The 14,559-nt window shown below is 41.1% G+C and overlaps 1 protein-coding gene across 1 annotated transcript in view; it reads right to left on the bottom strand.

Annotated features, from left to right (window-relative positions):
• USH2A (usherin) overlaps positions 1–14,559 on the bottom strand; it is a 530,092-nt gene that overhangs the window by 211,404 nt on the left and 304,129 nt on the right. The window contains exon 38 of the mRNA XM_037069500.1: positions 11,631–11,810. Within this exon, the coding sequence (XP_036925395.1) occupies positions 11,631–11,810 (180 nt within the window). The remainder of the gene's footprint in view (positions 1–11,630; positions 11,811–14,559) is intronic.

The following is a 14,559-nucleotide window of genomic DNA, read 5'->3' as shown; positions in this document are numbered from 1 at the left end:
CTCATGAGTAGTGGGGATAGAATCGAAAGTTGAGAATAAAAAATGGTGCATATTTGACCACAATAATAATTAATAACGATGTAATTAAATTTCTATGAAGGCAATATGCTATCAGACTATTTAAGTGGGTTATTTGTTCATAGTAATTTAGCCTCACAATTGCTATCCAGGATGGCTTTGGTATCAGAAAGTATGTGAGATTAACGCCAAGGAATTTTGTTAGTTTTAGGTTTATCAGCCCAAGGGAATTCAGGAGTAGACATTAGTAACTTGTCTTCAATGTATATGTAGCACAAATTGGAATGCGTACATTTGAAAGATCGCATGGTAATCAAAACATAGCTTCACCTAGAAGAAAAAAGCAAGGATCACCCCTAATTTCTAAGCATGCTCAATTAATTTCCGAAATAATTATTGAGTATATCGAACAGAATCCTTCTTCCCCTTCAAAGTCTAATTCTAATGCTGTCTATTCCCAAGGAATCAGCAGCTGTTAAAAAGCGCAGTGCTAATTTGTTGCTACCCAATCTCCCCACAGATAAACTGTGCAATGCAATGCACCGTTGTTTTGCATCCAGCGATGCATTCTACTCTTTGCACACAGGCATCATACTTAATCCTCTGTGTCGGCCCTCTGAGGTAGTTACCACTGTCTCTTGTCCCAGCCCCCAGGGGAGGCACAGTATGACTGTATAACTTGGTAACTTGTTCAAGGTCATATAGCTCAGTAAGAGGAGAAATTAAACTCCTCCTACTAAGCTATATGAACCCGATCAGGCTGACTTTGAAATCCGTGTTCTCAATCACTGGAGTTTCTTTTGCGTATACGTGAGTGTGGCCGTGGAAACGTGTGTAGGTGTCAGAGATAAACAGAAGCCATGCAGAATGTGGCAGTTTCATGCATATCTCTCCATCCTGCATACTATTTTTTTTCCTTCAAGCAACCTCTAATCTCATATTTTGTCAGGAAGAGTTTGAAAATGTTTTCTTTTTTCCCTAAGAAAGGAAGCATTGACCAAAATAAAAAAATACGAGTTAACTTCACATGATCAAGAAGTTTTTGCTGGAACACAAAGCCTGGCTGTATGAGAAGAAGTCCAGATCCAACCCTTTCCAAGAAAATGTCTCAAATATATTTAAAGGTTACAGAGCGCCAAATAGCCACATCCACTCACTGTAAGAAGACTCTGTTTGCCCATGCTGTCAGACACAGTAATAGAAATTACCGTATGTTTTGTTAAAAAACTGTTTGTCTCTCTCACTCTCCCTGCCCCCTCCCCCTTTAATCCCAGAGTCTAATTCAGTTGTTGTTCCCTGAGGTACAAAGTACACAGTTCATAATTCATTTGATATAAAATGTCAGTTTAGATTCTTGCCTGTCTTTGATAAATGAGAAAAAGCCGTGTACATTTCAATTTCCTCCATGCCAGAACTACCAGGAACAAGCCCCTGTGGTGCTTCTCAAAGACCTTTGTGTTACATTAAACATCAAGATTCGGAAACTGTGGGGGAGGGTACTTCCAAGACTGACAGACAGCACGCACACACAAGACAGAGGGAGACAGCTGATGCCTTTCCTAGCAGTCAAGTGATATCCCTCAAAGAGCATTTCTGATCCTCCAGTTAGTCCTCACTTATAATTTAATATGCCACAACCAGTCTGCTGTTTTCTTACATTTAGCTTTGGAGGCACTTGTTAGAATCATCAAGGAAAATTAAAAGAAAAAAAATCGGATGCTTGGAGATTGGTTTAATTTTCAACCTACATGTTGACAGTATACGTGTATCTTGTGCTTATTGCATGCCATGCCTTCTGTTCTTTAAACACGTATCAGCATTGCTACTTACATACCATCCCATGTCCGGGCATGGCCATTCTTTGTCCCTTACCAAAGTGCACTGAGGATGGCTATGTGACCGTGACATCCCTTTTTAAGTGGACAGACTGAGACCTAAACAGGAGATGATGCAATCAGATAATGAAAATGCTGGGGATCGTGTGTGGTGGTCAAGTTAAAATTCAGAGTCCGCCAGACCCTGCAGTCAATGAGCTAAACGAACACAGCATTTGAGAGGCCGGGGTATTGGATTTGCAGAATCAGCCCAGTGAACGAGGGCCACGCCCGTTTCTGCAGTCACACCCTCAACCTCAGACTTCAGTGAGGACAGAGTTCTTTCCTGACCACCCGGAGGATTCAGAGCGCTGTCCCTGTGGCCACTCTGCTCCCTGACTGGCCACACGCTTTACCCTCCTGTGTTCCTCCCATGTTACACTTGTTACGTGTCTTCGTGTGACTACAGTGTCATGAATCAGTTCATGGAATTTTTTTTAATACTCAGAGACAATGATTCTTTTTTACAAATATATAGACTTCCTTGTTCTCTTTCTTTTAATGTAGTTTTAATTTTTTTTATAATCAACATTCTTAGAAAAATTAAGTCTCTCTGTACAAGAGTGCATATTAGGTTCCATCAGAGGATTATATCTGTTCATTCCCCCTGTGGTAAAGAGGGCATTAATGCGGAGAATTCAATTTTAATACAGGCCCGAAGACAGGACAACTCAGTGATGAGCTGCAATGGCACTAATGTTTTGGGCAAATGCATTTGCGCGCATTCTAAAGGCACTGTCTGGGCCACATCCACCCCAAAGCCTCTGCAATGGCAAATCCGGTCCAAGAACTCCTACTTTCTGCCACAAGTCAAAGAAAAAAATGTAAACAACGACTCATGTCACTAAAGAGCTGAAAGATGAGAAAGGTAAATATTTCCAGAAAAATTAAAGGGCTCTGTTTTCCTAAATACGAAGTTGCTCTAGTGCCCTCTCCATTTAATTGGAGTTGATCTTCGCTGGTAATTCCTAGACAAATATGAAAGAAGTGTGTCATAGTGCCTGATGGACAAGTAAGTCTTTATACCCAAACTAGGAAAGGATGGTCCAAATGGCTGGTTTTGCTGTCTACACGTAGTATGGATGTAGACATACTACATGTAGTATGGGCTGGGTAATATCGCTTCTCCTTAAAGCTTCTTTGTAAGGCTGTAAAATTATCTGTTTCAACTGAATTTTTTCCCCTCTCATTAGATTTTAAGCTCGAAGTGCTAGGACCCTGCATCTAACAGAGGACAGCTCTCTAGTGCATTAACGGACAAGGTTTGGACACCTGATGTTTCAAGCAAACAATACTCCCCATACAACTGTATTCAACTGCAGGGTTGGGTCACATCTTCAGACCCCTGTTGACTAGAAAGACCAAAAAATCTGTGCGCCCTTCGCTCAGAGAGGACACGACTGGTCAGTGGACGGTGCTTCAAATACACGTGGAGTACGCTGGCTCAGAGACAGGCTTCTGAAGCCAGTCTCCAGGTCCGAATACGGTTTCTGCCATTTATGAGCGGCACGCTCTTGCCAAACTAGTTGCAAGTCAATCTCTTTTCCTCGGGCTTCCTCACATGTCAATGTGGATAATAATAGCACTTTCCTCATTGAGTCTGTGAGGCTTAAGTGAGTTACTACGAATGAATTCTAAACAGTACCTGAACCTAGTCAGGGCTAAATGTGAGTAACACTACCTACCTTGAAGAAAACTGCAGGAAGGCCCTGTCTGATTGCATTTGGCTTTACCGTGCTTCACACACCGAAGACAAAGCCCAGTGCGAGCAAAAAGGTTATGGTTCACTTTATTGCAACACTCATTTTACTGCAGTGTTCTGGAATCCCAGCCACAGTAAAACAAGGTGTGCCTGCATTTTTATCAAATAAACGATTCCACGATCTTAACTGTTCTCCGGGCAACTTAAACCAGCCGGCCCGCTTTGTGGAGGTGTGTTTGTGAACTCCTGGAAGGAAAGCCCTAAAGTGGGAGGTCCAAAAGCCCGCACCCTGTGGAACCCAGAATGAGGACGTAACTGACTTGAGGAGGCGGATTTTGAAACCCCTCAGAGGAAGTGCAGCCACAAGAAACTCGTTAAGAAATGTCCCCAAGGACGGAGATGCGAGGTTTAGTTCGTTACATGGAGTTCCTTGAGACAGACGTTCCAGAAAGGAATCGAAGAGCAGAGGAAATGTTGCTGACAGCGTCTCCACTGTAGGGCTCATTAGCGTTCCTCGGTGCACAGAGCATCACTTACTTTCTGGTGCCACAGGTGGGACTCAACACCCGGAAGGGGTGAGCCAGAGCGTCACTCCCTGCCCCATTCGGGGGGACAAGAACATGCTGGCTCTCTTACACCAGACAGGACTCTGACCCAGCATGCGGAGCCTCTAGATTCAGAGACAAGTGGAGGGTTAAGTCCTGTTTCACCCACCTTCCCTCTGTGATTCTGCGTCTCACTCTAAGTGTGGCACCGAGTCAGAGACGAGATCACAGAATAATTGTTCTTTGAAGACGTTTTAAAGAGGGCCTCATTGAGTGGTCTTCAAACTTGGGTATGCATCCCAATAAGCTGGGAGGGGGGCCTCTTGTAAGTGAGAGGTCCCTTGACCCCACCCTCAGAATTTCTGATGCAGTATCTTAAGGATGGGACTGTAGAGGCTGCATTTTACGCAAGTTCCAGGTACAGCGGGTGCCCCTGGTCTGAGATGATGCTGTGGGGACCTGGATCCAGTTCAGGTCTGCTGGTTCAGAGGTGAGAAGCCTGCATCGTATCAAGTTACGTCAGTCAGCCCAAATGGCTCACTAGGGCAAAGGGTGTCACCAGAGCCCAGGACTCTGGGACGTGGACAAAGAAGTGTCTCAGAAGACTGTCAGATGGTGTGGCTCTGAGGAGCACTTTCAAAATGGGGTTGGCAATGGCACAGTCTTAGCTGCTATCAGTTCATTTCAGGTTTGCTCCCAAGGTCCTCCCATGTGGGAGCTCAAACAAAAGCCACTCGGTGATCAGCCACAAGTTGGTACAATTTTAAGACGTTATGACACGTCTCTGAATGCCCTCTCCTCTTTTTCCTTACTCTCAAGGGTCTTGTGGTTTAAATACTCTTGCATGCAAGTGGCAGAACATCCACCCAACACGTAAAAATTAGTTTGCACACACAAACCAATTACTAAAATCCTGTGGCACACACACACAAACATATATATATATTTGCCAATTTGACAAAGAAAATAAAAAGGGTATGATTTTGATTCATGCACATAGGACAGCTGTCGCGGTGGCTGCTGTCATTTTTTAATTTGGCAATCCAAGGGAAAAGAGGTCAGTGCCCCTGACTAATACGTACTGTGTGTCTTACAAATTCTCGAGGCCCACCAGTGTGCCCCGGCACACCGGTTGAGAATCGCTGCCCTAGGAGATAAGCACAAAACGCACATACGGAACACGGAAATGAAAGGCAGCGTGAGTTTCACCCTGATCATCGAAATGTCAGCAGGATCGCTCTCATGAAGTACGTTCTGGACACCCTCGCATGTCCGGTTTCAGGTGTCCCAATGAATGAATGAACATGAGTATCACAGTGGCTGGCAGTGCATCTGCACACTGTGGTCATACCTATTCTTCAAGACATTTTTAGAGCTCTCCAGAACCTTTAGTCTCTGAGTGGGCTATACCTCTTAATAGAGATACAAGAATTTTCTCCAAGTTCCTATGGCAAAAAGATTAAAAACATGGACTTAGAGTATCTAGGATACATTCGGAATTTGTCTCACTTTTGTGAAACTTTATACAGACAGGAAAATGCTCACAGAATTTATGGGAGTCAGACATAGCGTCTGTCAATGATAACGAAGGGCAAAGAATAAGATATTATTTTTAAAAAAGAAAGCAAAAATTTCTTTAGGGCACCGTGAGAATTCAAATAAAACTTCAAGTTGTTTTCAAACTGCCAAGCCCGTCAGACAGATGTGATTTTTTTAACCTGAAAGTTATAGATAAACCTTTATTCCAAGATAAAAAAAAAAACAGAAAAAGAATTTTCTTTTTTCTTTTTTTAAATAGGATTTTAAAAATATCAATGGAACTAAGAGAAATAATACTTTCCACCCTTTTCCCCTGGTAAAGTAGGAAAATGTGATTTAAAAAAAAATCAGGGGTGTCTCCCTTTCTTGCCCCAGGATGTTCTAAAAATGGCAGTTAACTGTGTCTGTCTGTGTGTGTGTATTTCTTTACAAACCACAGGAGAGTATGCAAATGTGGGAAGCAGGCAGCCCTTTGCTGGAGGCACAATTCAAAGTTTTTTTCCGTCTCCTCCATGGCTCAGAAGTTAGTTCTTTTCTAAAGTGTTTTTATAAAGAGGGAGTTCATTGTCAGGATGGTGAATACGGAGGAGTGAGGAAAATTTCACAAATTATACAACAGAAATTTACCAAGACAGGCTCCGTGCTAAGCACATTATATATACTGCGCCGTGTAATCCCGGATCAGGTAGGAATTATCATCAAGCCTATTTTACGGATGAACAAACTTAGATTCAGATATATTTGTGGATTTGCTCATAATTACTCAGCCAGTGAGGCAAAGATGAAGAATCAAAGCTAGGTGTGTAGAATTCTAAAGTCTATCCTTTGACCAGGTGCCTAAGGGCCACTTCTAAATAGATTTTACTACTTTTCATCGGCGTTTTACCTGGGAAGGGAGATCAAGAAGAGACCAACTAAAGCAATTTCCAAAACAAACTGCTCGTAATCATTTTGTCTTTCTCTGTGAACATCTTCTGATAACATACATTTCTAAAAGAAACACACTTCCCAAGCTCAGTATTTTTACGAAGTTTGTAGATTTTTAATAATGCTCACCTACTTGAAGCTATGAATTGGATTTGGAAGACGGGATTAAGTTCCCGACTAAGATGGCTCTGAGCTGCTTTCGCTGTTACTACAAAGCAGATCCGAAAAAGATACATGGAATAAAATGATTCCTTTTGCAAAAATATAAAACTTTCATAAAAAAACCTCTTTCTAGCTCATCGGTATGGGATTTGTCACTAATCATTTTAAACTATGCCCTTTTATGCTTCTTCTGTCTCTCTTTGCTTTCTGAGCAGTTCTTTGATGTGACAAAGACAGTTTCAGACAAGATTTGAGTTCATGTGCAAGGAAAAAAAAAGGTTTAAGTCTGGAGGCAAAATGCGGTGTATTTAAAATTTATATACTCTATAATGCCTTTGTTCTGAACTTGAAGATCCTGCAAAACTTGGAAGCTTCTTGGCTTCCCTCCTCTAAGCTCATTTGTTCTTCCCTTGCTTATTATCATGCAACTGGGGCTTTAACTGGTGCTTCCATCGAATAACTGCATGCGGAGTCATGGCTGACCCTTTCTGATCAATTGCCAATCCAGACAGGTTTGACTGATAAAAGAGCCAATTAGATTTAAGCAAATTAAGGGACATCACCAATGTCAACCACTTATTAAACTGAATGCTGAATTCCATGCATACAAAACACTAATGCGCCGAGCCCCATTAAGAGCTGAAACCCTAACCCCATTAGTAACTCCAGGCCTTGAGGGTGGAGAGGCCACAGGGAAGTTTCATATTTATGGATTAACATTTGGATTCCGTTTTTATTTTTTTCATTCTTTGCCTAGAACTCTTGAACCTGCACTATAATGCTATTCAAGAGCTCTGATTAAGCATATTCCTCATTTCTAGAAGTATCGTAGTGCTAAACCTGAACAGTATGTTATAACAAACCACCGAAAAATGTGGTTGCTGCAGAAATACAAAAACCCGAACACACCGATGTAGGGAAGGGTATGCTACATAATTGGAAGGAAAACAAATTCGCTGGCTGACCAAATACTCTTTCGTTTTTAAAGTAAAATACTCAAATAAGTGACCAAATACTCAAAATAATTTGTAAAGTAAAATATGTGTACTATTTGAGATTTGCCACTATCTATATACTGAAATATTGATTTCATGATTTCACTGGTCTTAATTCCCATTTCCAAAATAACCTGTGCTTATCATACTGTTTAATCATGTTTCTTTTTTCTTTTTTTTTGGAAGGGGGTGTCAAAGTTACTTTAATTTTTAAATAAAATTAGTTTTATTAGACAATAATAACAATGAAACAGGAAGATTTGATAGAATCAACTGGGCTTTGAAATTAGATATTTTGGAGTTTCTTTTTTTTTGAAATCCTGGTTTTATTAAGGTATAACCAGTATTCAAAAAATGGCACTTGATCATATTTCTGTCCTCATTTGAAACATACAAACAGCTAATATCACATAAAATGTTTCATAACCATCCACTGAGAATTGTTTTTGGACCACGTCCCTTCGTGTCTCCTTTTCTAAATGCCTCTATAAATCAAGGTGCATTTTTTCTATGCCTGCGTAAGAGAAATAACCTCTATAGGGAAGGACCCTGAGTGAGGAGTTGGTGCAATCTGCGAGGATTTCTTACCATCCATTCCCCCGCTCTCCTTACAGTCTGGCCCCCTAACAGCCAGTGGCTGTAGCGTCCCTACACTTGAGCAGGTCACATTTTCCACAGCTTGATAAATATGAGGTTGCTCAGGGAGGAGATGAGGCCTGGGGGGGCCCTGAGCAATGACAATCGTAGAATCTAAGACTGGTAACTCAGCTGTCTTGGCTGATTGATTCATTCATTCACTCACCAATTGTTCATCTTATACCCACCACCTGTCAGGGTCAGTCTAGGCACTGAAGATAAAAATGTGAACAAGAAATGGTCCCTGCTGGGTAGGGTTGGGTAACCTAGGATTGTTTCACTTGGATCGGACAGTTAGTCTCAGTACAATGGGAGCCCACCCAGGGACACAGGTCGGATCTCAGCCTCACTTGGGGAAAGATGACTTTTTGATGGATAGATGGGCTAAACTGAGGCCTAAAAAATGAGGATTTGGTCAGGTCAAGGGTATAAAGGAAACTTTGAGTCTGATAGCAAACCTTCGATACAGAAAAAAAAACCCCAGCATTTTTTTTACCCAAATCTTCTATTAGTATGTTTTAAAGTACACAGAGAAGAAAACAAAGGCCATTATCATTACAAATCTTACATAATCAAGCATAAAAAGGTAGTAGGAATTCAACATCACCATTAAAAAAAGATCTAATATTGAAATCATGAAAACGGCAATAACGGTAACAATCTGAGTATAATGAAAAGTAAATAGAACAAAGAACCTCCTCTGCCCATAAGTTGGTGTGCTTCTCTACATCTCGGTTCATTTATTATTCATTTCGGTATGAAATGCAGTTCACTGGACACAGGCACGGAAGATTTCTTTAATAACTCTCAGTACTAATTTAATTCTACTTAAACACACATATTCTCGTGAATGCCACATGCTTTTCAGCATGATTTTATGTGTAAATCAGGATAATATGTTTTCAGATCATTAGGTAAAAGGAAGCATGAACTAAAACCTATTTAATCAATGAGGTATCACCTTTCAACTGCCACAAGGTCATAAAAAAGATAATTTCAAAGCTATAAGTTTCCTAATTGTAATCAACAACAATCTAATAACAGGGAAAAAAAAGTACATCTTAATGGCTGCAATAAACTTGGGCAGATCACTGACTGCCTTGGAAGATACCTTGCTCCTGCATTTGGTGAAGGGCCGTCTCTCACAGTCTGGGTTTCTGAGCACACAGCACAAACGGCCGCATGGTGCCCAGACAGCAGGCCCTGCTGGCCACTGGGATGAGGAGGAGGACAGGTGTCCACAGGGGCAGCAGAGCTAAGCCTCAGCGGGTCGCTTCTGCCCCGCCATAAACAACACTTTCATTTCCTCCTGCTTGCATGATATTAGCCCTTCTACTAAGCCAGACAGACACAGCCACACCGTGTGCACTGAGTCTGCAGCATACAGGAGCTGGCTAAGTTTACTGAATTCTGTGTGTGTATATATGTGCGTGTGTGCACACACATAAGTACTACAGAATATTAGACCGTACGTTCTCAAACACAAACAATTAAATCACCCCCATTTTATGAATATGACAGAAATTACAACTATCTAAATCTATGGAAATGCTATAAAAATAATACATAACTTGTTAAATATTCCATATCCTGTTAAGAAGATAGTACTATTTAGCTGAAAAAAAAAAACCACCTTTGTTAAATCACTGCTGACTCTTTAATACCTAAGTGTGAATAAAGAATATTATATACTAAGGCATGGAATCATCACAGTTTTCTGTTCTTTCCAGCACATTGGGTTATAGTCAGAAAAGGAAGATCTGATAGGCGAGGAGCTTTCTTCTTTTGGTCTCAATTCTTAAATAAGCACCTATCGAACTTCAGTTCCCATTTTTATGACGGGCTCATGACATACTATACTATTTCAGTTGACTGGCCCCCAAAGTCTGTTTCAAACATTCTTTTCTTAAACAACGTGGCTTCAGCCAATTAGAGTTGCAAGTGTTTCAGTAAACATCCATTCCTCAATTCTATAATGCCATCAAAGGTAGATAACAGTGAGCTGTTTTTCCAGCACAGCAGGCAATGAATCTCTCCTGGAGAGAGGGGGTCCACAGGACCTGCAGGCAAACCCTTCTTGTCCTCTAGTCCTAAGGCCCATCTGGACTCATTTTAGACTCATGGTGAGTGGAGATGGATTTTTCCAGCCCTGCAGATTCTTGTTAACAAGGTATTGGCATTCTCCCTTCGCCCAGAACACACAACTGGGCTACTGGGCAGACACTGGGCGTCCTGAGGTGTTTTCCTGTGTTATTGTCAGGAAACATACATTCCTGGACACACGGTTCAGAACATGCTCGTACTCTTCTGAGACATGCTTTCTCTCCAAGGGCTAGACCTGTTGACGTCAGAAGGGTTTTTCTTCTTAGTAGTTAGTCCCACAAACAGTTAAAACTGGGTGGAATTGAAGCAGATCAAAATAATAAATCTGTATAAGCTAGGTCCTTTATATAGAAGTTGTTAAAATTAAACTATTCAGGTTGGATCACATTTCGCATTTGAACATGACAATACTGAACTCTAACCACTACAATGTGGAATTTAAAGGTGTTTCTCCAGTGGTATGAAGAGAGTTTTCCTACTGTATTACCTATATACTGTCCATTTTTGCCAAAAGTTTAGGTATAGCCCCGGCTGGTGTAGCTCAATGGACTGAGCACCAGCCTGTGAACCAAAGGGTCTCTGGTTCGATTCCCAGTCAGGGCACATGCCTGGGTTGCAGGCCAGGTCCCCAGGAGTGGGTGTGTGAGAGGCAACCACATACTGATGTTTCTCTCCCTCTTTCTCTTTCTCCCTTCCCCCCTCTCTAAAAAGAAATAAATAAAATCTAAAAAAAGAAAAGAAAAGTTTAACACACATCTAAATTACATCCTCAACAAACCAGGGACCAAAACCACTTGTACTAGAAAATTACAGCTCAAATTGAAAATACAAGCTTTGAATCTAAATCAAGTCTCAAACAAAACAGCATTTCACAATCTTTTTAACATGTATAAAGTGAGAAATACGTGTGTGCTTACACACACCCACACACACATACATGGTGTGAGGTGGAAGTCTCAACAAAACAATAAAATAATGTCAATAACAGGGTCTCCATAAAACAACTACCCCATCAACCAGTCATACCAGTGAGCCGCTAAGTTCTAAGAAAAGCAATTCTAACAATGAACAAGGTGTCCAGTGGAGACTTAATATAACTGTAGGCAGCCAACGTCGTTCTCAGACTTACCCCCCGGTGGCATGATGAGCGCGGCAGGATCACTCAGCAAGCTGCCCTGGGTACCAGAAGCATTCACTTGTACGGTGTAGTGAGTAAAAGGGACCAGCCCGTCAACAGGCACCCAGAGGTCTGTCTCTTCACCACTGTGCATCACTTTTGTACCGTTCAGGAGCGTCCAGTTATTATCTGCTGAGTAAAAAAAGAAACATTTAATTCTTTCTGTCTTTAAGGCTTCTCTTCTGCTATTATGTAAACCTTTGGCTGGGTTCCGAAATATCCAGTAGTAAAGAGAATTAAACTATCACCACCATAAAAGGCATCACGCTCACCTACTTTTACTTCACTATGCTGCAAACAAAATGATATTTGATAACACACAATGATTTCTAATTCACTCATTATGGGGATCAAAATTACTGGACTGATATCTTGAGACAATATAAAGCCGTATCACATATATAATGCAGATAAGTAAAAATTCTGCATGGATGTGTGAATTTATCCCTTGAAGCATTATTTACAATTTGTTTCAGGGATTCTCAAATACTCAACTTTTCTGCAATGCACGGACTGTGAGGAAATCACACTCTTTTCCCCCAAAGAGAATGGTTCCGGAAGTGCATGTAAATAATACAGTCAAATATCTGTGTCAGAAGTCTTACTTATCATCAGTTGGAGTCATTTCTGCTCATTTGGCTCGAGAGATGGATTGACTGCTTTCTATCTACTGGCTATTTAAATCAGATGGTCAGAAGATCCTGGGGATGGAAGTCCTATGTGTCCACTCAGATCTAGAGGGGTCGATTTTCAGCTCTCTGGGAAAATGCAGAGGCTGCCTGGCTGTAGAACAGTGTCCCTTTGCATGTATCCCCACTGCCCTCCCCGCCCCACCCCCCATCATCCTGCCGAGGCTTCTGCCAGCCCCTTCTCGAATCTCAGCATGTCTGGGGCACAGGAACATTCTGCTGTCTGATTACAGGGATTTTTACCTCCTCTTCTACGTAGCCAGGTTACACCCAATGTTAAGGAGAATGGGAAATTAGACTTAAATTAAAAAAGGGTACAATCCAAAAATTGTGTTGTAACATTTATTTTGCTTTCAATGTTGGGTGCTTTACTGAAAAATTTACATTTGACAAATTTTTCAAAATAATGCTTAATCTTAGTACATTTAGTTATATTTACTCTTAAAACACCAAAAAAAGAACCATTAAGAATAATAATATTTACTTCCAATAGCCTTCCTTTGCCAAAACACTTACTATATTTACCTTTAATCTTCTCCAAAGGGAATAAGTAGTACTTGTGGGCTAAAACACAGAAATAATCACTTCCCTTCATTTTTAGTGAAACAAGATGAAGCTATATTCAGAGATTAGGAATGTTTTTTTAAAAATTATTTATTTATTTTTAGAGAGGAAGGAGAGAGGGAGAGAAACATCAATGTATGGTTGCCTTTTGTGCGTCCCCTGCTGGTAGTTAGCCTGCAAGGAACCAGTCTGCAACCCAGGCATGTGCCCTGACTGGGAATCGAACCGTCATCGTCTGGTTCGCAGGCCCACACTCAATCCACTCAATCCACTGAGCTACGCCAGTCAGGGCTGAGGTTAGGAATGTTTTTAAGTTCCTAACCTGGAAACAGACAATTCACAGCTCTATATGCATAACATATATTAGCAGGAAGTCCTGAAACCTGCAAAGCAACCTTTGAAAATTCCATGACTCACTGAAAAGACATGCCCAACTTGCGCTGTACTAAGTAGCAGTCATAGGTTCTTGACAACTAGTCAACTTCATTCAACCAAAGATTCCTGAGCTCTCCAATTGCATGCTGGGAGTAGCCTTCACTAGGTGCTTGTAACGATGTGCTCAAAATGCATGAAACGTATTCAGGAGACTTGGTTAAGATGAAATGTGCATCACTTCTAACCATTGTCTAAGAAAATTACATTGGTCACATCTGAAGCCTCCTTACGCTCCCATAATGTACAGCTCCATGGAAGACTTTTTCTGCTACAGCTGAAGCCACCACTGCTGTGGTCATGTGCCCAGCTGTAGCGTTGCTAAAAGGACACCTCATCCTATCCCGGCAGGTGCCCCACTGCCTCTGAAGCAGTATAACTGTGGCCATCTCTCAAAAGATTGCAAATCACAAAACAACAATGAAAATTCTAAAATTAAGCCAAGAGAAGGCAATTTTACAAAATTTGCTAGGTGCAAATGTAAGATTGATGAGTTAACATCTACACTTATAATATTGGCGAGCTTCTCTTCTCCCCTTGCAGTTGGTTGGTTTTTGAAGCAAATTTCTAGCTGCAAAACAAACAGTTGCCAGCTTTGAAAATGGCATGGCAGGGAGAAATATATTAAATACCACTTTATTCTAAGTTTCCCAGATAACATTAATACACGACAATTACACAATTAGTTGTAACATTGCATTCTAATTATAGAACAATGATTACTCAGTAATTATAAGAAGTATATAATTACTCAATAATTATGAGAAGTATGTAATTACATAAACCATTTTGTTCAGCTCAAAAAAAAAAAAAGAACTTGTACATCTCCAAGAAGCACGCAGCTGTGATAGCAGTTCAATTCACAGACCTAGAGCAACTGACAGGGCTCCAACCCCCAATGACATGCAAAATCTCCAGCTCTGAAACCAAAACAGGTCCATGGATTTGGGCTTTCCCTTCATTTCATTCTCCCTGCTCTCACGCACTCCCTTTGAACTTGACCTTGAGCTTGAACTTGAACTTTGAATTTGGGCTCCTAGGTCATTGGAAACAGTTCTTAAAAAGGATGTCCTGTGATTCCTCCCCTCCCGCAAGGGCATGCTTTTTCACTCTTCTCTGCATATGCTTTGCTGCCAGCGGTCTGGAAAATGCAGTCTGGGCAGTTCAGCCTCAAGGATCAAGGTGGAAAATGCTGA

Source organism: Sturnira hondurensis, unplaced genomic scaffold (assembly GCF_014824575.4).
Source record: "Sturnira hondurensis isolate 20B ecotype Veracruz unplaced genomic scaffold, ASM1482457v3 Scaffold0018525, whole genome shotgun sequence".
NCBI classification, from domain to species: Eukaryota; Metazoa; Chordata; class Mammalia; order Chiroptera; family Phyllostomidae; genus Sturnira; species Sturnira hondurensis.
This window is presented reverse-complemented; position numbering and strand designations above follow the sequence as displayed.